We start from the raw sequence: 23,195 nt of genomic DNA, 5'->3' as shown, positions 1-23,195 counted from the left end.
TGGGGTGATGGGGGATCCACAGGGAGGTTAGTGCGGCTGCTTTGGGGGTTAGTTGAGGAGGATGGGATGAGGGGTGCCAATGGGGGCTAGTGGGTACAATGGGGGGGTCAGGTGGGGTGATGGGGGGGTCAGGGGGCAGTTGGGGAGTCACGATCTGATCTGCACATGTTGGACAGTGTTCATAAACCTGTTCAATTCTCCTTTGCGTAACAGGAAGTAGTTCCTACGTCCCGGAAGTGTTTCCCCAAGCACCCGGAAGTGATCTTGAATCGCGCCTGCGCAGAAAGGCGGCGGGCGGCAAATTCCGCTCCTTCCTCTTTTTTCCCTCCGGAAGTGGCTGGTGATTGGAGGGAGGCTGCTTCCCTCTGGCTGGCACGCCCAGGGCCCCGCTGCGAGGCGACCAGTGGGAGCGGCGGGAGGCTCCTGCCGCCGGAAGTGCGTTTTAACGGGCTCCTTCGGGGTCCGTCCCGCCGAGCGGGGCAGGGACGTGGGCCGCGGGCAGCGCCGGGCCCCGCTGGAGGGAGCCGCCCGCGCCCGGCAGGGGAGTCGCCGGACCCGCCTGGCGCCGGGGCCGGGGCCGCTCCGGAGGAGCCGCCGCGCCCGGGGAGTGCCCTGGACAGCGCCCCCCTGCGCCGCGGGCGGCCGGGCGCCTCCCGGGCCCGCCCCCCGCGCCATGTCCGGGCCGCCGCTGGGGGCGCCGCAGAGCCCCGAGGAAGGGCCCGGCAGCGCCGCGCAGTGGTGAGTATCCGCCCCCGAGGGGGTCCCGGCCGGGCCGCCCGCAGGGCAGCGCGGGGCTGTGCCCGGGGAAGGGCCCGCGGGCTGGATCCTCTCGGCCGGGCGGCCCCGCCGATGCCCCCGGGCCGGGCCTGGAGGCGGCAGCCACGGCAGGGGAGGGCACCGGCGAGCTGGTCTGGCCTGCCGCTGAGCTAGGGCCGCCCCGCAGCGGGAGCAGGACCCCGAGGCCCTGGGGGGCTGTGGTTTGTCACTGGGGCGAACCCAGCTTCGGGGCTCCCAGGCCCCCTCAAAGCACAGTGTGAAGCCGGGTAAGTAGCAGGCTTCGTTGGGCTCATGGAGGGTTACGAGGACAGGGGGAGACATTTGCGCTGGATCCTGACAGGGAATGGGAATCGGATTCGGGTCGGGAAGGATGGGGCAGAGGGGGTGCAGCCGACTTTCCCTGCTCTGCCCCAATGCTGGATTGGCGCGTGGTATGTTTTCTGTCCGTTCCGCTACCTAGGAACAGCAGAGAGCGTGTGCGCCCACTTGTGTTACACAGATATGGACAAGACCTGGTCTTGCCTTCATGGTTGAAGAGAGCACGTTATTCCCTTGTAAACCTGTGTTTTGCTTTTGATTTGGCAACTTTTTCTAGTGGCCAGAGTTGCTTTATCAAAGGAAAACTTCCTTAATTTTGGGAGCCAGTTTGTGGTTCCCTGCTCTAGGTCAGTCGCTTAAAGACATCGTGGGCATGGTGCATCAGTCTCAGAAGACCTGCTCTGTATATAGGCAACAATTTTCCTGAAAGACTGAGTGGGATCTAAGCCAATAGTGTCAAACTAGATAAAGGCTGTCCCAAAGTCTTAAGGGGGCAGCCATCAGTGAGGAGGAGGGCAAGCACTGCTTTCACTCCTTCTCCCATGAACATCACACAGAATTCAGGTTTCTCCCAATAAAAGGTATAGAAGGGTCTCTTCTTATGCAGACAGGACTGGCTGCAGGGCTATTCCCAGGGAAGGGTACGGGTAGTGGGTCTATAGGTGCAATAAATCCCTCTCAGTTGGCCAAAGATGGTTTCTCTCAGGAGCATGATTCAGAGCAAGACTTCCCCTTTTTACACCTCTGAGATGGAGAGGTCTTGTACTCCATACTGGATACTAATATAGAGAAGGGCAGTTACTGGTTCCCACTTGAGCCTTTTTTGTCAGTCAGTATCTTTGCAGGTATGGGTTAAGAACCTTTTAAAGGGAGGAAGCCAAATCTAATCAGTGCAATATAATAATTGTAATCTAAACAGTCCTTAGAAATAGCTTATCACTGTCAATAACTAAGCCAGGACCATTGTGCTTAGTTTGTCTTCTAGGTAGCTCCTTGTTAGAGGAGTGCCTAACGATTCAGTTCTATGAGAGGAGAGCTGCAATGCTGTTGTGACTGAGTGACATGTAGCTTCTGAGTCACAGAATCCCTATCCTACAGGTTACAGAAAGATCTGGGATGCACTGATCTCTCCAGTAAGCTAAGTTTACCTACTTCCCGCTAACTGCAGTTCTAGCCTTCAACATTGTTGTGTTTCTTTCTCTCTCCCAAGAGGCAACTGAGGAAACTCCATGATGTCTAAAATACATTTAAAAAAATGGAGCAAACACATTAGGTCTTGTTCTTGCATCAACTTTTTCACTGAAAACAGTGAGGAGGAGCTCTCTTGCTCAGAATCAGGTTCTGACTGTGAATCAGGACAGGTTGTTTCCTATGGAACTCTTATGGAACAGGAGAAGTCTATCAAACAGATGAGTTTGGAAAATGGTAAGCTGGAATACACTTTAGAGTTGTAACTATTCACAAAAAACATTCTTTGTCTAGTCCTAGACCTCCAAATATCCAGAAAAGCAACTAACTGTGAAAACAGAGCTTACTTATTGAATCTTGAGTCCGTTGAAAACGCCCTACAGTCTGAATGATACCTGGACTCTATTTGTTCCTAATCATGACTGTGAAATCTAAAGTTCTTCACACCCTCTGAGATTTAGAAATTAGATTGCTGTGTAGTATCAAGATTTAAAGTGGACATGGAATTGCAGCAATGGCTTCATAGGCTTTTTTATTTCATAGAATCATAGAATATCAGGGTTGGAAGGGACCTCAGGAGGTCATCTAGTCCAACCCCCTGCTCAAAGCAGGACCAATCCCCAACTAAATCATCCCAGCCAGGGCTTTGTCAAGCCTGACCTTAAAAACTTCTAAGGAAGGAGATTCCACCACCTCCCTAGGTAACGCATTCCAATGATTCCTGTGATTGGCGCAGCTCTGGTTCAGAAGTTAACATAGTTATTCTTGTTCTGGCAGTCTGCAACTCCTTGAAAAGCCACCAATTCTACAAGCCTTGAGTACTCAAAGTTAGAAGACGTTCTCGTCCTCACAATCCTGAAAAAGAAAAGGATTTGTTATGCTTCTCCCAGAACCATCTGGTAAAGCCAAAGCCCTGTGTACTCTAGAGAAAGCTGGAGGTTTTCAAGAACAAGCCGGACCTAAATTCTGGAGAAAGACCCTTAGCTCCTGTAGCCTCCACTGCAGTTTCTGTTTTTTTTTTCTAGGTTTTTCTAGGTTTAATTATCAAAAATATGCAGTTAATTTCCTTGTGGAGTTTGTTTTTTATATTCAATTTATTTTACGCTGGCCACACACTTCCAATTTACAATATGCATTAGATTGTCATCTTTAGGTTTCAGAGTTAACCTGTTAAGAGAATGGGGCCTGAATCATGGTGTCGTCACAAATTTGTAGCGAGTCAGCTGTCCACTAGTGGATTTAATCACACTGACGTTCACAAAATGAACAATTTGATGACTGTGGTTAAAGGCACACTAAAAGGTAGCTAAAAGATAAGGAGGGAAACTGACGGTGTCCTCTTGCTTCTTTAAGGTATCCTGCAGGACTGAAATGGTATTGGCTTTTGCTTGTTTTGAAATTTTTCCTCTTCAGAGAGAGATGCATGTACTTTTTTTTCTTCTTTATGTCTTTCACATTAGAAATTGAGGACTTGCCTTTTGTAATAGCATAGAGAGCTGGTAAAACTATAGTGGAGATCCCATGCTAGTTAACCCTGACTCAGGGGAATATTATTTTTGTTCAAACGGAGATAGGAGAGGGAAATAACTATTGAACTAACACCTGTTAACATACATGCTTGGATAAACATTTGGGAGAACAGGTTCTTAAGGATTCAACACCCTTCCCCTTCAGTTAATAGCTGAGAAAGTTCACAATATGTGACCTCTCGGGCACACCAGATTTGACATTCCTGATTATTCTAAGGTAAGAAAGAATCAGGATTTTAAAAAAAAAATATTTATTTATTTTGATATGGAGATCCTCAGACTGCCTTTCTATATCAAAAACAACAAAAAGCATTAAAAAATGGCCCAAACTCAGACTTTTTTCTGCTTTTGCAGTTCACTTTTGACCCTGTTCAAGCATTTTCTGCTGCCTTCCCACCACTCCCATTTCTGAACAGGAAGTTTAAAAAAATTGTCATGCATATTGTCACACCTGGACAAAAAAAACTCTGGCTCTTAAGTTCAGTAAAGGTAGCATCCCTATATCAGTTTCCTTTATCTGTCACGTGCTGAAAAAAGGTAGGACACTTACACCTGGGCTCTCTTCCTAAATTTCATACTGAAGAAATTGGACGGATCATTCTAGAGAAGATTTCAACCATTTTATCACTGCTTCTCTTCCTGGAAGTTCATCACCTTCATGTTCTATTCGAGAGTTTGGCTTATATTCAAGATTTAGTGCTTTGTCAAGAGTCATGACCCCAGGGGGAAAATAGACACCCTATAATTACAGTAAAATGGCAGTGAGAGATTGGGATGGCTTATTGAAGAACTAGGGAAAGTTTCTATTAAAATTTCATTTTATTTTATATTTTTAAAAAGCGAGGGGAGTGAAATGTAGAAAAACACAAAAATCTGAAACTGTTAAACTCATTTTAAGGATTTCTTTATCAACAATGTCACCAAGGAGCGTAAAACTAAAATTAGTAACTGGAGGTGGGTCCTCTTCCCTGTTCCTTTATCAGTGCCAGAGCTGTTAAGTTCTGCTTGAATGATAGGAGGAGTTTACCCATAATTCTTTACTAAAGGAGTTAAGCTTCATTTTAAAAAATAGATGCCATTTACTCACATGTGAGTGGACTGACTGGTGACTCATCGTTCCATTTAAATATACAAAATAATTCATAATCATATTCTCTAAAGGAAAAGAGATCTGCAATGTGGAGAAAAATGGCTTATAAGTCTCTCTGCTCCACCCACTTTATGATGTGTAAAGAAAGGTTGAGACTTTAAAAAATTCAAATTATTATTATTATTTTTTAAAAAACATTTGAAATGTCAATCCAGGTCTTTCCTAGTTTTGCTAAAAGACTCATCAGTGATCTCCAGTGTATATGATGAGCTTTCTCAACCATTAAATGAAGCAAGAGAAGTGTCACATCTTAACAAAGACTGCTTTTTCTCCTAATTGTTTAGTGTATGTTTGAATTAAACAGATGTAAACAAAACAGAACTTTTAAACTGTCTGACTAAAAATTCCTTTCCTTCCCCATTGTTCAGCTTTCAGTGTCTTGTAATGCTACAACTTGTTAGTCCTCCTTAGCGAATTGTCCATAAGACAAGTGTACCTTTACAGCACAAGCTTGGAATTGTCTAGAAAACAGTATCTGTTGGTGAAGCTTACCTTTTGCCTTCCTCTTACACAGAGTTCCACAGGTATAATTAGGGGTATGGCGCAAACACCTGTTCACTTCTTTCTGTCCAGCAGATATGGAGAGTCCAGAGCATACTCGCTATCTTTAATGCCTCTATCATCTGTTTCTTCCTTTGTTCGTGATCATTTGAGTGATTAAAAACAAAAAAACAAAGCCATAACTCCTTTCTGGGGTGGAGGAAGGAGGAGCATGCTTATCATGGAGTTCATTCTTACTCCTTTCCTATTTTCATTAATAGTCACTTTGGGAGTGGGTTGGGGTGCCTGTGGACTCCACAGGAGATGTGCAGAGCCCCAGATATTTAGCAGTTCCATGGCTAGGGAATTTTCTGCAAATTCTGCTCCTGGCTGCAGAATCTAAGCTTTTGCATCTAAAAGAAGAAAATTTCTAGACCATGTGGTTATGAAAGAAACCTTCAAAATATGAACCATGTGTTACAGACCTGCGTGTGACCCACAAGTCAGGTGCTGTCTTCCTGAGTCTGCATGAACAATAGCTTTGGGAGGTGTAAAGTAAACATTCATCTCAATAGGATGTTTTATTCTGAAACATGACAGCTATTTAAGTGTCCACATTAATTGTTTCACTGGGATCATTTAAGCAAAAACACTTAGCTGAAGTACTTACCCATATCTTCTGGTGCCAAAACTCCCATCTGTGTCCTACTCAGCTCATAAAACCTCCATTTTCCACTCTCAACTTCCACACTGCAGATATGGGTTGTCAATTCAAAAGTATGTGGAATATTGAAAATGAAAACATGGGGGAAATGGTAAATATTTATTTATTTATTTATTTATTTAAATGAAGGTGCTGCAGAGATTTCTACCTGCTGTACTGGAGTGCAACATTTAGACTCTGGCAAAGTGAACATAAAATATGCTTGGAAATGAGGTTTCATATCAAAGTGCTGGAGCAGAGAGCTTAACTTTCTAGATTTCAGAGCGAGGAAAGCTCTACAGGGTAAAACCATCCGGACAATACCATGGTGATGATGTATTGCACCAACCACCAGTGGGGAGCCTGACCTCTTTAGCTGTGGCAGGAAATTGTCCTACTCTGAGAGTGGAGCATCCAGTATTGGATCACCCCAGTGGCTCTATATTCGCTCTGAAAGGACGATATGTTGGCAGACTTCTTGAGCAGATGCTACAGTTGGAAGCATGAATGATCCCTCAAAGACTCATCCTTTTCCACAAGGGCTGGAAGGCCCGGGTAGATTGCTCACTTACCAGAGACAGAATACTACATACTTCCAGATGTTCTTAAGAGCAAGCTGGACTCAGCATTGCTGATGGAGGCCCTTCATCTTCAGTGGGGTCAGTAGTTCTTCTATGCATGTCCCATGATGCTATTGAAGCAGAAGGTCAAATGGAACAGAACCAAGATGCTGTTTATAACCCCAGCCTGGATTTCTTCGCAGTTTTGGTTCTCAAAACTTCCAGAACTGATATCAGAACCATAAAACCTACTTCCTAGTTCATTGACTCTCTCATGTTGTGGACTTGGACTGTCAACTCTGATTGAAACAGTCAAAACTCATTGAGATCAATCAGGTTCCATATGGCTGCCATCTTGGCTTTCAGCCCTCCAGTGTGCTGACAGTCTACATTCACCCTTCAGTAACCAAGTTACAGAACAGTTGCTCCATGTGTTCCCTCTGGTTTATGAGCCCCTTCTACGACTGGATTTAAATATTGTTCTCACAATGATCATGAGGCCTCTGTTTGCACCTTTATCAGGTTATTTTCTGTGTCATCTCCCTGAAGGTGGAATTAATCATAGCTATAACATAAACCCAGAGAGTTAGTTGAGATTCGGACTTGAGGACTGACCCTCCCTACACCATGTTCCATAAGGTGAAGGTGCTTCTGGATCCTCACTCCAAATATGTAAAATGGCTCTGATTCTAACTCCATCAAGCATTTAGTCTGCCATGATGTTTCCTCAAGGCTTGTTCACACACAAGGAGGTCAAGCTTTTAAATAACTTAAGGCCCCCTCGACATTTACATAAACTAATCTGTAAGTTCCCCCAGCCTTTTCGTGCTGTCTGAGGGGTTGAGACCAGGAGTCAGTATGTCTCAGCCCAAATGGAGCAGACTATATTTTTGTAGTGATTTGTCTGCAGCGTTTCTCATACTGGGGGTCGCAACCCAAAACGGGGTTGCAAGCCTCTTGTAGGGGCAGTTGTAGTATTCCACCTTCATTTCTGTGCTTCCTTGAGAGGTTACTCCTGGGGACATTCTGAGCATCTGCGGACAAGAATTCATGTCTTGCATAATTTTGTATTTTCCCGCATAAAAAACATTTTGCCTTAGAAGTGCTGAAGTTCTGCCCTTTGCCCATTAGGGGCTGCTGTGGCGCTAGAACAGCCAGCGTGAACACAGCTCGCTGGTGTGGTGCCACAGCGGCCTCTTGTGGGCAAAAGGTGGAACTGCAGCACTTCTTAGGCAAAATGTTTTTATGCTGAAAAATACAAAAATCCATGCCCAGTGCTGCAGAATTCCCCTAGGAGTAGAAGTTTATCACAGCACCCTGCCTGCAGAACCAGGTTAGGTCAAAGTGGGGCACATAGGGCTGTTGGGGTCACAGACGGGTTCAGAATGGCTAGTGGAGGGGACAGACTGGAGCATGGGCTCAGGAACTAGTGGGGTGACATTGCTGAGCCTGGGGATGGGAGAGGAGGGGCTGCAGAGACCCATTGGGATGAGGGGTGCGGGGACAGGGGCAGACGTGCCTGACTGAATGGGAGAGGCTTGGGGTCAGCCACGGTCTGCATGGGGGAGGCTTCCCAACACCCTAACAATCCCCTCTCCCAAAAGAAAAACCTCCCATCCACACCCAACATCCTCCAGGTTCACTCCTAGGCTCCCTCCCTCTCCCTCATCTCCTCCATTATCCCTGACTTCACCAAGCCTTTGCACTGCTTCTGACAGGTGCAGGAAATACAGTTCTCTATTGTAATTTAAATTAATTACACAAAGTTCTGTATTAATATGCCTAGTAAGGAATCTATTGGTTTAAAAAAAAAATACCAGAATCTTTTTTTGGGGGGGAAGGGTCTGTATTGTTACAGACATACTTGCTGACAGATACTTTTAAATAAATTACCAAAATAATTTATGGCATGATTATATTGTGTAATTTCGACAAACAAAATATGTAGAATTTTTCAGAATTTTCAAATATTGTGTGCATTTTTAATTTTTTGGTGCAGAATTTTTAATATTTTGGCGCAGAATTCCCCCAGAAGTAAGAGATGGATGGCTGGAGAGCAGTGGCTGATGGCTGGGTGCCCAGCTCTGAAGGCAGTGCTGCTGCCAGCAGCAGCAGCAGCAGAGAAATACAGATGGCAATACCATACCATGCCACCCTTATTTCTGCACTGCCGCTGGAATTGGTGCTGCCCTCAGAGCTCGGTGCCCCTCCAGCAGCCGCCACTCTCTGCTCTGCCTTTACAGCTGAGCGGCCAGAGACCAGATTTCATGGGGGAGACCAGATTTCACGGTCTGTAACACAATTTTCATGGCTGTGAATTTGGTAGACCCCTGTGTATATGTGGTGGTTATTACAATCAGGCAGGTGTTCCGGGGAAACTGAGCCCTGTGGCTGCAGGAGCAGTAAATACCCTCTAGTGAGAACTGGTGGATCTGGTTAAATAACAGAATAAGTTATCAAATAGACAAGTCTGTCTTTCTTTGTAGCTTTCCCCACTTAGGGACGCATGTGCAGACAGGGAGCCAGCAGTTACCTCTCCTCCCTGCGTGAATGTTAACAACCTGCTTCTTGCTTCTCTTCTCTCCAGAGTCCTGGAGGTATGAAGCATAGAAAGAGGAGTGGATATCTCATCTTCTCTTTTTACATTCAGCGTCATGCTCTTTCCCCCACAGTGCTCCAGTTTTTTGGTGGATGGGGATGTGGAGGGGAAGTGGTAAATGTAAGAGCAATAGAGTGGTCGTGAGATGTCTTCTCCCAGGAACAGTGAAAGGTTATACCTCAGAATGAGGGGTCTTATAGGCAGAGGAGGAAGATATTTTGGGGTTTTTGATTTTTAGCTGAGTAGCAGGGAATGACATTCTTCTCTAGTATATAATAATTAGGTGTGAGTACAGACTAAGTGACAATGTTCTGTAACAGCCGACGCAGTGATGTGTATCACTAGAGAAGCATAAGTTTTCCCATTGAAATTACTGAAGACTATCTGTTATTTTCTGTAGTTATCTAGCTTCCAAGATAAGACTATGGTTTGTGTACAATCATTGGTGCATATTAATCAAAATATCTGTGTTCTGATCATTTACGCTACTCTTTTCTTCTTCCTCTTCTTTTGTTTTTTAAGCATTGCAGGCTGTATGTACCAAGTAGTTCAGACGACTGGGCCGGATGGAAAAAACCTTCTGAAGTTGCTTCCAATCTCTAAATCGTCTGGAAATTTTATGCCACTAGTTCAGTCATCAGTTGTGCCTGATACTGCTAAAGGGAATGTATCAAGTCCAGTTCATTTTACTTTTAAGACACAGATTGCCAATAGCACCACATCTTCATCTGTCAAGATACCTGTTTTTAAGTCCACTAATCCTGGAAAGATCATTCTTACAAGGACATTGGATAAACAGGAAAATGTTAGCGTGATCCCTGAAAAAGAGAGCTTGACTACAAAACCAGTTTCTAATGTTCAGAGTAATTCTGTTTCAGTTGATAGATTGTCTTTGCAAAATGTTGCTGTGTCAACTTCATCTAACCAGAGTAATACAGCATATGTGTTAGTCAACACAAAAAGTCTTCCAGTGACTGTGAAGTCTCCTGTGCTGCCTTCTGGGCATCACCTACAGATACCAGCTCATGCAGAAGTGAAATCTGTCCCAGCTTCTTCTTTACCACCTACAGTACAGCAGAAAATACTTGCAGCTGCAGCTACAAATGCCTCTGGAGCAGCCGAAGCCACAAAAACACCAACTGTTATTTATGTGTCACCAGTAAATACAGTGAAAACAGTCGTTCCCAAGCGCTTGCAAACCATTTGCCCAAAACCTGTCACAGAAGTTTCAGAACCAGTAATAATGACAACTACACAAACAACAATAAAGAGTTCTGTTCCACCAGTGGGAACTTCTGATGGCCAACAGCGCCAGCAGACTCCGATGAAATGGGTCGTGCAAGAAAATTCCCAGGCATCAATACCTTACCTTGTTCCTGTGAAGTCATCAAATAACATGGCTTCAAAGATCTTGAAAACCTTGGCAGATATGAAGAACGTAGAAAAAAATTCTGCAAATATTTTACCAATCTGTTCTAACAGCGCTAGTGGAAGCCAGACAATCACTCCCATTAAAGATAATGCTCTGGTGATGTACAATGGGAAAGTGTATTTACTGACTAAAAGAGGGTCTGATGTTCTGTCAGCCCAAATTGACCAACAAGCCTCTCCAGGTACTGATGCTTCTTTTAAAAAGGACACATCTCAGCTGATCACCAATAAGGTGGTAAATCTAGTGTTGTCAAAAAATAAAGGTATGACACTTACCAAAAAGGGTCCAAAGCCAAGTGTAAATACAAAGCTTGTTCCACAGCCTGATTTAAGAAAGAACTTAAAACCTGCACCCACTCTACTTGCAACACCAAGTGTGAATCAGCATATTATTACTACAAACCAGTGCAGGCCTTTGTCCTCAACAGGGGGGATTTCAAATGAAGTGAACCCAGTTAAAAAAATGGTGATGGATGAAAACATGCATTCTAACAGCAAAGAGAAGAGTCACTCTCCCAAAGCAGCAACTGCTGTTACACCTCAATCAAAACAACATTATGCTTTCAGTGAAGAAGCACAAAAGGTAACTGTCTACAGCAAAATGTGCCCACATTTATCTATACCAAATGACTTCTACATCCTGATTCTATGTGACTGAAGCCAGTGTCATTCAAATCACATTTTTTCTCTAAACAAGCATGCTGCCCCCCAAATGTTTCTTAATTTACCAAAAAGAAAAGTAATAAGGTTTTAATCAGTAAGAGTGCATTATGCAAATGAACAAACGTGAGAAAAGGAAAGAAAGGGAAGCTTACTTCTCTGTTAGCCAATGATTGCCATTTTTAATCTGGTACAAATTAACTAAAAACTCCTACTGAACCATACCCCTCATTCCAAGCTATGCTCCCTTTCAGGTGGAACCGAGGAGGAGCTCTCCTTCCGGAAGGAAGAGTGAGTCCGGTCCCATCAGTCTGTTTTCCTACCAGCCAAGTCCCAGCCTCTTCTGGGTATTTGGCAAAGAGGGGAATGCTTATTTGAAACTGCTTTGTGCTCACTTTGCAAGAGACAAAGACTGAACCAGCAGAGTCACTGCAGTGTGAGATAAAGGTATTTGTGCAAACCAACTGAAGCCTTGAAAGTCTTCTAAGGGGACTGGGCTAGCAGGTGCAAAAGTGGATGCCAGGCAACCATAGACTTATCTCTGATGATATCCAACTGGAGGGGAGGAAGACACAAGTAGAAAGGCCAGTGATTGACTTTCATAGTTTCTTTCCGTAAGAGCTTAGTAAAAAGTTAAGTTAAAAAGTCACAGTGCGTAAGTAGAAGTGAGGACTTTAATATAAAAAACATGCCCACAAAAAATAAAACCAAAAAATGGTCTGATATCCTTTTTCATAGGGTGTAGTTGGCTGCCCTCAGCCTGAGCTCTGCCGTAGTATCTTGCCCCTGGGTTCCCTACGGGAGTCCAACCCTCTGGGCAATCTCACCCCTTCTGCCAGGAGTTCAGTTCACTCCCAGGTTCTCTTTTGAGTCCAAATATCTCTAGTCCATGCTGGCTTTCCCCAGGTCTTGCCACCAGTTATTGGCTGGGAGCAGCCTTCAAGGGCCTCTTGTCCATATGAGGCTTGCAGGGTCAGTCTTCCCCCAAAGAAGAGGGTTGTGGGGTAAAGGAAAGGGTAGCCACTACCCAGGCCTGGGCTCCCCTTGCTACTGGAGCTCACTGCCAGTCCCCAGCAGCCTTTCTTCCAGGGCAAACTCCCTCCTCCCCTTCGCAGTAGTGAGCATCACTTTTTTAAGCTCCCCTTTTCCTGATGGAGCATGTTCTGTAAGTGCACCTTATTGGCACTGCCTGAGTGCAGGGATGCTCTGCCTTTCCATCAGTGGGATGGGGGCGTAACCCATCACATACCTCTGCTCTTCAAGTCCAGAAAAGTTTCTTGCTCAAGTGTTTCCACAGTCCCATCTCCCTGGGAGGGGTTGTGGGGGGGTGGAAATAGCATTTGCATGCTCTTTCCTTGTTTGGTGCTGCACCCTGAAGCTATAGGGCTGGAGTGTCAGATACCAATGCATAATCTGGGAGGTTGAGTCCTTCATGGAGGGTAACCACTGCACGGGCACATGGTCTGTGATTAGAGAAAAGGGACTACCCAGCAGGTAATACCTGAGGAAGTACACAGCCCATTTGATAGCCACAGCTTCCTTCTCAATAATTCAGTCTCTCCCTGGGAAACAACTTCCTGCCTAAATATGAGATTGGGTATGCTTCTGGGAGAGTGCCATTCCCAGGCAAACATCGGAAGCATCTGTATAGAAAATGAACTCCCGGGTGAAGTGTGGGTTGGCAAGGACCAGCGCCTGGCTTGGTCACATCTTCAGCGTATTCAAGGTTTCATCACACCAATCAGTGTCTTTGCCTTTTAGCAGATCGGTCAGGGGAGCTGTGATTGATGCAGAGTTGAGGACGAACCAGTGATAGTATCCTGTCAGGCCCAGAAAGCGCCATATCTCTCTCCTTGTCTGGAGCGTGGGGCATGAGTTTATTCATGGACTTTGTCTAATAGAGGTTTCACAACTCCTCTTATCTGATACCCTAAAGTAAGTTACTTCTGTCACAGCCAACTTACACTTAGATGGGTTAGCTGTGAGGTCGGCTTCCTGTAGGGACTGGCTGAACTTCTTTAAGTCAGGATCTCCCCTTCCCTTCTTCCCCCAATCCAGTGCTGCTTCCGTTGTTCTTCAGGGGTTGATGATGGCATGGGCAGCAAGCAAGGGAGAGAAAATTTGGGGCGCTGCCCTCTTGTAGCCCTTTCTCTTGTGCAAGAATCCTTTCCCACTGATGTTCAGGAGACAGAAAGTCTGTGTGGCCAGGAACTTGTTTGTGACTGCGCTCCAGAGCATGCTGGAACAAGGCCTGGGCAAAATCATATGGTGGAATCTTGTATCTTTACATACAGCATTGCCACACATAATTTACCAGGACAATAATGATCAGCAAATCATGAGCTTTCAAATGATACCTTACACAGTATGCTTTGTACAAAATTTCTCATAGTCTTGTAAAAGGGGTGAACCTGGGGGTACAGACTGTCACAACCGCCTTCCCTTGGACTGATCCTGCTACCATCAACTGGGGGGAATCCTCCTACAGGCCCCCTCTTCTGCTGCCCATCCCTCAATGAGTGTAGTCTCATTGCATCCAAGGGCGTTCTTTCTTCATATTCCCCTTTTGTCCCCGGGAGCAGCAGGTTATCGAGCTCTTCCCTGCGGTTCCTTCCTGGTGGGGAGTGGGTTTAAACTATGAGTGGGACCTGTGTCTGAGGTCAAGGGCTTCAGCTTAGTTTTTTGCCTCACCAGGTGGTTATTCAGTTGATACCTCATCTGAGCTTGGCCCCATGCCTTGCTGAGGTCAACCGTTCTCTATGTGGGTAGCTTGGGTTGCTGGGGTGAGGTTTGTACACGTTTTCATTGCACCAGGATGCAGCGTCTGCTCCTGGGCAAACCCCCCTGCCCCCCATGCCCCTGCGTGCAGTAGCAAACTTCACCTTTTTAAGCTTCTCCAGGAGGAGTATGTTCTGCAGATGCACATGGTGAGAGTTGGTAGTGTTTTTCCTGGAATCAATCCATGAGGGTAGAAAATGAAAATGTAGCGGACCCTTTGATTCTCTAGACCTGTGGTGAAATTATACTTATCTCTCTTTGCTCTGGTAGAGGAAATCAAAGTCTTCCTACATAGCAACAAGCTGTTGACAGGAGAATGTATCAGGTATGGGGAGCGAAGGAAAGGTTTTGAAGCAAGGACAGAAGAGAAGATAACAGGACGATGCAGAGTAGCAATTACCATGTCATCCTGGGACGTGCTACCATACTAAACTAAAGTCATATTTGCTGTATGATAATTGGCTAAGTTATTTATGTCATTACCATCCCACTAAGTGCCTCATTCAAAAGAATAGCAACAGAGGACGAGGAGAGAACAATGCAATATGACGCCAGTCATACCTGTTCCCTTTGGGACAGGCAAGTGGGTAGTACAGCCCTGTTTTTTGTTCTTAACTATTTATTGCAGGGTTTTCTAGCTTGTGGATTGTGACTCACAGGGAGTTTCAGGAGAAGCAAAGGAGGGAACATGAGGCTATTCCCAGGCCTGGGAGTGTTGCAGCCCTCAGCATTTTCCTCCCATGCAGGGCTCTTGACTAGCTGTTGAGTGGAGATAAGAGCTCTGCTTAGCAGCACGGAGCAGTTCCAGGCTCAGCTGGCAGGGAGAACTAGAGGCAAGAGTTGTTTCCTTCTTGCCAAATGCATTGTGGGGAAAGAGGAGGTGCTTGGTCCCCCACAGGCTATGCCAAGCTGGGGAGGGAGAGATGACACTCACCAGCCCCTTCCCAATCCAGGTATGTAAATGTAGTGCTCTGAGGGAGAGAGATCCACTCCCTTTAGGTTATGGGGTGGGGTGAGGCAGAGAGCAACTTTGAAGGAGACAGAGTAGCAATTTTACTGGCAACAATGCTTCCCAGCCTACACTAGATACTTTTTTATACCCCTAACCCACATAATAGCCAAAAAATAATACCATGACCCAAATCCCACAATCTTCTGTACCCACAAAGGATTGTAGGATACAGTGAGTGGCAAATCAGTTTATTTGGCCATTTTGTGGTTGCAGACTAAGAAAGGCTGAGAACCTCTGGATGAGAAATTTATTATTTTAAAATATTATTTCATTTCTTTGTCTCTAGTCCCATCTTGGCATGTGCCTCCCTTCTGCCAACCTAAAGATTCACATGAGCCGGGCACACTTATGGTCATTTTATATGTATTTTAAATCACTGCTACAAATTATGGGTCTGGTTTTGGGTTTTTTAGTTCATTATGTACCTCTGCACCCAAAATGGGACTGAATTTATTTCTGTCATCTGCTTTATGGTACCCTTATGTCAGACCTTTCTCAGTTCCTGAGGCCTTTGTGGAGACCAGATAGTTTCAGATGCGTTGCTTCTTCTCTTCTTCTCTCCTCCCACATGTGCATGCTCAAACAGGTGTTTGTTGTGTGACAGGGCCTGATGGTTAAGAGTGGCATCAGGTTACAACAAAATTATGTACAGAGAACTGTTAATACCAAACTTCTAGAATTATCAGTCATCTTTGAAATGTAGGCACCTGCAAACACACTGTGATCCAGGAGAGTGTCGTTGTGATGAATATTTCCTATTTAGTCATCTGTTTCTTGGTAATTCTGGGATCTTAGGTTAAGTGGCTACCTTGCCTCTCATAGCACTTTGTTAGTATAGTAGCAGGATTTGATAACTTTAATTTATATGCTGGTTTAAAATAAATAAATAAATGAACATGGCAATGAAAAGACAAATGATCATATTATATTATAATTTCTCCAAGTAAGCCAATATCTAAAGTTTAATGAACACTTTTTTACCAGAATGTCAATGTTTTAATGATCCCAGGTGTGTTGATGAGTGGCTGTATCTCTGTTTATATACTGTATTCTTATTATTTCAGATTCGAAATGAGAAGGTGTGCTCATCAGAAAAGGCCACTGAAATCAAACACAAAAGAGAACCCCATGGGAAACAATACCATGAATTAAGAAAGAAATTCGGTCTTTTTAAAGAGGAGAGAGTATACCTTAATAGAATTCCCTGTGGAATTCCTCCTGCAGGATCAGAAGCAAGTGTGTGCTCCAGTAATAACATTAAAAAGAATAATGATTCTTGGAGTGCATCACCACAAGAAACGGTGATAACAACCAAGAAGCAGGACCATGGTGAAGAGGAAAAGGTATCTCAGTGTTTATGTATTTTGATGTGTATCCCTACAATAGCCTATGCTTACACTTTAAGAAGTAGAATTTCACTGCTAATTAAATTACAATTTAACACAAGTGAAATTAATGTGAGGGAAAGAGGAGACGAAATAGCATACTTAGCGGTTCAGCACTGGTTCCAGACTGTAGCTGTCATAAGTACAGGCAGTGTTGGTTGCCACTCATCTGGCACGCAGATGGCACTCAGGTTGCTAAAAACACTTCTTTTCTCCCAGATTCCTTCAAACCACCTCTCACAGCCTCCATCAGTGGTTCCTGCAGATCCTCTTTTGCTACTAACATCGTCAGAGAAGCAGCAAGAACTTCAGGCAGAGCTGTTATCTTGACAAGTTTTACGGTGTTTTTTAACTTAGTCTATGAAAATCTGGAGGTGGGAGGAAATTATTTGCTTGTAAAACTCTCCCTCAAATAGCCACCATCATAGCATCCACTTGAGTGCTTACTGAGGTCTGTGTCTCCTATGATCCAGAGCAGCCATTCAGTACCTAACAGAAGTCTTAAATCAGACAAGACATTTGCTTGTCTCCTCAAGTTGGTCCACCTAAGTTTTTGTCCTAGCAATCAGCAGTTAGTGACATGGGACAGGATGACCTTCAACAGTGGCCTACAGCAGGCCGTGCCAAACAGCTGTCAGATTGTGTAATCCCTCTGAGGAAGAGTCTTCTCTTCAAGACTGAGTATCCTGGCCCTGACCTTCAAAGAACCTAGTGTTATATTTTTAAGTTCTTTGACCTCATGGACTTGACCCTGAATTAGGTCTTCGAGAAGAAATCATTCTTTCAGATTCTTGACATATGCATTCATTATCCTTGTTTTTAAAGAATAGAACAACATGTTTACATCCAGAGGTCTCGCATTAAGTACAGTAAACCCAGATACCAGCATATTGTGTCTTGCAGACCAGTAGTGAAGTCTACTTCTTTCAGAGATAGGGAATATCCAGCTGGAATCAAGAGTCTTCTCTCGTTAGGAGGTAGGGTGTCAGTGGTGTTGGGCAAAGTGAGAGAATTGTCCCTCTCCTTGAGGGTTAGCCCATAATCCTGTTAGACAAGTGTTTCTTGTGTTGTGGAGACGGAAATATCCCAGAATTCCAGCCCTCCTCCTTCCGACCCTTTTTACTCTGACAACTGTTTTCTCACATTCATGATCCCTCATCAAAGAAATCATATCATCAACAGATTGCATCATCTAATCAGTGTTGGAGCCTTTTTTCTGTTCCCATCAGGCCAGTTGCTATAAAGAGTCAACTCAGTTTAAATTATGGTCTCCCTTCCTCCCCAAAATCCAGAGCAGTCAGATCCTTCTTGGATACATTTTGTGAAAATTCAGCCACTTCCAGAAGTTCAAGATGGAGTATCTCTCTCCACTCTATTCTGGCAGCTAGGGACTAAGAAGATTTCTTTGCCTTAGCTGATCTCAGGGTTGCCCAATGTGTCCATTGCCCACATGCATCAGGAGTTTGTTCCCAGGAAAGCTCACTTCACTCCAGTCCAAATCCTTGCCTTTTGGTCTGACATCCAAATACATGTGCCTTTACCAGAATGATTGTTGTTTATTGCCAAAGCTATAAGAAAAGCAGGCCTGTGTTGTTGGCTCATTCAAACAAAAACCATGTCTGAAGCCACGTGAGTGGTATTACAGATCTGAAACAAAGGAGCATAAAGAGCCACAGACTCTTGAGAGGCTCTACCACTGGGCAGAGTAGAACTGAGTTAGTCAAGACGTCACGTGTCCTCTGACAACTCAGCCAATAAGCTGACAAGGCTTAATTTTGATAGGAGTCAGACACCTAACCATAGACTCTTTTACAAATCCCATTAGACACCTTCTGTATCTCTAGGCGCTTCATTTCCTTTGTACATCTGGCTCTTTAGGAGCCTAAGTTTCACTTGAAATAAACAGGATTTAGGCTTCTAAGTCTCGTAGGCGCTTTTGACTATTTTATCTCTGGTCTTGATGTAAACATTTCAAGTGATGGAGAATTTCCCATATTCCTTGGTAACCTGTTCAATGTTCAGTTACTCACTGTTCAAAATTTGCATCTTGTTTCCAGTCTGAACTTCGTTGACTTCAACGTCCATCAACTGGATCATTTTAAGCCTTTACTAGATTAAAGAGCCCTCTGACATCAAATATTTTCTCCCTGTGTGGGTAACTATAGAGCATGATCAAGTTGCTTCTTAACCTTTCCATCAATAAGAAAAATAGTTGAGTTTATTTTAGTCTCATTGTAAGGCTTATTTTCCACATCTCCCATTATTCTGCTGCTCTTCTGTAAATCCTCTCCAGTTTTCAACTTCTTTTTTTTTAAAGTGTGAGTCCCTGAACTAGACACACTATTCCAGTAGTTGCCTTACCAATGCCATATACATCTCCCTCCTCCTTCTTGATGTTCCTCTGTCTGTACCCCAATTAAAATGTTAGCCCTTTTTGCTAAAGCATCACACAATCTGCAGATTAGGGAAGATCAAGCTGTGTTCCTCAAGTGCAGGACAATATCTTCACAACCACAAGAGCTAGAAACTTAATTTTAAATGAAAGCTTCTAAATTCTTCAGAAACTGTTTGACTGAAATCCAGATGTGATGTATCTACTTTGTCCCTTCATTCACTTATTTCGTACATCTAGTTAAAAAACAAGAACAAAAAGCAATGAAGTTTGTCTGGAAAGATCTGTTCTTTATAAACCCATTCTGCTTGTTGCTCTTGCTTCTGTCATCTTTCATTAATACCACCCTCCCCTTCAGTATTTGTTCCATTATTTTATTAAGGATAGGAATTAGATCTAAGGAGTAGTAGTTGCTACTACTTTGCCTTTTGAAGACTAGTGCTTTGTTGGCTTTTCCCTGTTGTTCTGGCACTCTTATTTCTTCTGAGAAATAATTGCAGTGGTACAGTAACTTTTATTGTATTGTAGAATTATCATTAAGATGCATAGAAGTAAGAGTCCTTTTATGCATCTAAGAAGGCAGTATCCAACTCCATATTGTTCAAAGGCTGACACCAAATATTTCCACACTACCCAATCAAAAGCTTTCTCATGATATAATAATAATATCAGACGCCAGCTCTCCCTGATTTTCAGTAATTATCTGGATTTTTAATGCAATTATTAAATTACTAATTCAGGCTTCAATCTACTGATTTTGCAAGCCTGCACATTTTACATATATAAAGTGTGTGTGTGTGTGTGAAAGAGAGAGAGAGAGACTCACTCACCACCACTCAGGTTTGAACACAGCAATTAGTGCTGCAGCCACAGGGGGCATTCTTCTCCATTGCCCAGGGAGGTCTAGGCCCAGGACTGGCCAAGATAATTAAGGACCCTAGGCAGGATAGGAGGGCAGCTTTCCTAGGGTCGGTCCTCCCCTTCTTTTTGTTTGGGATAGGGGAACACAAGAGTGCATTGGTTGAGCCTCCTCAGTGGCCAGAGAGGAGAGGAGGGGAGGGGGAAGAGAGAGGTCCAAGCAACCTCCCCAATTTTTTTTCATAAACATCTTTAAAAGTCTTAGAGCAAGGCTGGCAACTCTGTGATAGCCAAGAATTCTCCTTTGATTAGGCAAAGTGGGTAGCTCCCAGCACACATCCAACGTTGTTAGATGTCCTGTCTTGGAGGAAGCCTGTCGTGTGTGTGTGTGTGTGTAATATATATCATGTTATAGTTGCTGAAACCTTGGTCGGTATGTTTACATCATGGTTGAACAGGGAAGTAGGTCAACAGGATGATCCAAAAATATATTCTCCCTGGATTTGGGAGAACTACTCTGGTTGCCTCTTTCATTGATACTGAAAGCTTTATCCCAAATGTTAAAATGTCCATAAGTGGGCCTATTCACACTCATTTGATGAAGCTCCATTGATAACTTAAGCTGTGGAAAGCGTCCCGTGGAGGGCAACAAAAATGATTAGGGGACTGGAACACATGACTTATGAGGAGAGGCTGAGGGAAATGGGATTGTTTAGTCTGTGGGAAGAGAAGAATGAGGGGGGATTTGATAGCTGCTTTCAACTACCTGAAAGGGGGTTCCAAAGAGGATGGATCTAGACTGTTCTCAGTGGTAGCAGATGACAGAACGAGGAGTGATGGTCTCAAGTTGCAGTGGGGGAGGTTTAGGTTGGATATTAGGAAAAACTTTTTCACTAGGAGGGTGGTGAAACGCTGGAATGCATTACCTAGGGAGGTGGTGGAATCTCCTTCCTTAGAAATTTTTAAGGTCAGGCTTGACAAAGCCCTGGCTGGGATGATTTAGTTGGGGATAGGTCCTGCTTTGAGCAGGGGGTTGCACTAGATGACCTCCTGAGGTCCCTTCCAACCCTGATTTTCTGTGTGCATTGAGGTCCTTAATTGTGGACCATGGAAGTTTTGCCATTGGCTCCAGTGGAAGTAGAAACTTGGGGAGGGTTTTCTTTCTTCAAAAAATATAGGAAATTCCATTAAAAATGTGTTAAGGTATCACAGTAAAGCACTTGAAATCCAGGAAACACCAAAGCTGAGTTTACCCATGAAACCTGAACTCTGTCCCCTTGTGGGTCTTCCTTATAATACAGTCTTCAATGACGTGATTACAAACCAGTAATTTGACAGGACCCCTGCCCCATTCAGGTATGAATACTGGATGATGAGCAGTGAATTACACACAGTGGTAACATTTAATTAATTGCAGTGTGACAAAGTTCTTCCTCTGCTTTGGTGGGTCCTGCGCTTATTGGCAGATTTGCTTGCCTCAGAGATTCACGGCAGCCCTCAGTTTGGTCACTTTTGCTTGTGGCTCAAAGCCGCTGTTCACTCAGCTAACCTCATCACTGACCAGCATGGGGGAAAAGGAGGAGAACAATCCCCGCAGTCTCTGCTGATCCACCTAGTGGGTCAGGGGGACAGGCCAGAGACTTTCCCCTCAGATGGGACCCACAGTCCAGGTCAACTCCTCTTGTATCCAGTGGGTAGTGGGGGTTATGAGAGGAACCCAGGCCCGCCCTCTACTCCGGGTCCCAGCCCAGGGCCCTCTGGATCACAGCTGTCTACAGTGTTTCGTGTAAAACCTGTGTGACAGCTACAACTCCCTGGGCTACTTCCCCAATGGACTCCTCCAACACCTTCTTTATCCTCACCACAGGACCTTCCTCCTGATGCCAGATAACATTTGTACCCCTCAGTCCTCTAGCAGCACGCCCTCTCACTCTCAGCTCCTTGTGCACCCCTCCCTGACTGAAGTGAGGTCCTTTTTAAACTAGGTGCCCTGATTAGCCTGCCTGTCTTAATTGATTCTAGCAGCTTCTTAATTGGCTCTAGGTGTCCTAATTAGCATGCTTGCCTTAATTGGTTCCAGCAAGTTCCTGATTGTTCTGGAACTGCCCCTGTTACCTTACCCAGGGGAAAGGGAACTGCTTAATCTGGGGCTAATGTAGCTGCCTTCTATCACTCTCCTGTAGCCATCTGCTCCGACCTTGTCACTGCCGGTTTACATACTTTTTAATATTTATTTGCTAAAGGGTAACCTTAACTTTGGAGCATATTGCATCAAACAGTTTTTAAAATTATTTCAGCACAGTAACCTTAGATAACTACAACAAACAGTTGTTAGTATGTGCTTAATTTACCTTGATGATAAAACCATTGAAATGATATACAATTTAATGTAAACACTTTTTTTTTCTTGATATACAGATAATTTTGGACCTGGAACAGGATTTGACTAAAAAAAGAAAAGCAAAACTCTCACCAGTGCCAGAAAATGGAAAGAGAAGGAAAATGACGGTCAAATCAGCCATAAATCCAAGCGTGGAAAACAACAGCACCGGTTCTGTAATACTTAACAAGCGTATTTCATCCACACCAGTCTTATCACAGCAGAAAAATTCCACAGGCTCTATCGGATCTTCTCTAGGGAGGAACTCTGAGCAAGACCCATGTGTTCAAGATAACCAAGTTCAAGACACCTGCTGTTCAGCTTTAGTTTTTTCTGAAGATGATGTTTCGACTAGTGAAAGTTCCTTTCGAGAAGATGCTTTCCCTTTGACTCCACCAGACTTGGATGAAACAATCAGGGATGAAAAAATAAAACGACTGAAACGGCTATTAAGAGAACGAGAGGCAGCACTGGAAGAAATTCGTAAAAAGATGCAGCAGACCTGAAAAATCTAACTAGTAATCTGGACCGTATTCATTCTGACTCCCTTGACATTGGTGATTCAAACGAGATTAATTTGGTTCAGTGCCGCTGAACGTTTAAAATGAACATATAATCTAATTTTCTGGTATTCACAGGACATTAATGGGAGCTAAAATGCATGTATATAGAGGAGAGTAGATTCCAGGAATAAGGAACGTAAGAACTGGGTTGTCCAGAATTCTACTTTTGGGGAGCCCATGTGTGTCAAAGAATTTAGTGTGCAGAAGATATGCTACTTTAATTTTCAGTGCGGTGTATTCTCTAGCCTTTAGAGTGAGAGCTTTCTGTACTAGTGCTAGAAAATTCTCGTGCTTTGGAATTTCAAGACCTGTTTTTTGGAAATGAAATGTGAATTGCAAACCTCAACTGTAGATTTTTTATTATTATTATTTTTAGTGCATGCTGACTTGTGAATTACAGGAAATAAACTATAACATTACATTGTTTCAAAA

General features: G+C 44.0%; 1 protein-coding gene across 1 annotated transcript in view; it reads left to right on the top strand.

The window, feature by feature from the left end:
• LRIF1 (ligand dependent nuclear receptor interacting factor 1) overlaps positions 1-23,195 on the top strand; it is a 29,516-nt gene extending 6,321 nt beyond the window's left edge. The window contains exons 3-5 of the mRNA XM_073320420.1: positions 214-738; positions 16,250-16,528; positions 22,239-23,195. Of these exons, the coding sequence (XP_073176521.1) occupies positions 214-738; positions 16,250-16,528; positions 22,239-22,706 (1,272 nt within the window). The 3' untranslated portion in view covers positions 22,707-23,195. The remainder of the gene's footprint in view (positions 1-213; positions 739-16,249; positions 16,529-22,238) is intronic.

The sequence above is a fragment of the Lepidochelys kempii genome, chromosome 21 (genome assembly GCF_965140265.1).
Source record: "Lepidochelys kempii isolate rLepKem1 chromosome 21, rLepKem1.hap2, whole genome shotgun sequence".
NCBI lineage: Eukaryota > Metazoa > Chordata > Testudines > Cheloniidae > Lepidochelys > Lepidochelys kempii.
Note: the sequence above shows the minus strand (reverse complement) of the source record. Positions and strands in the feature narration are given on the sequence as shown.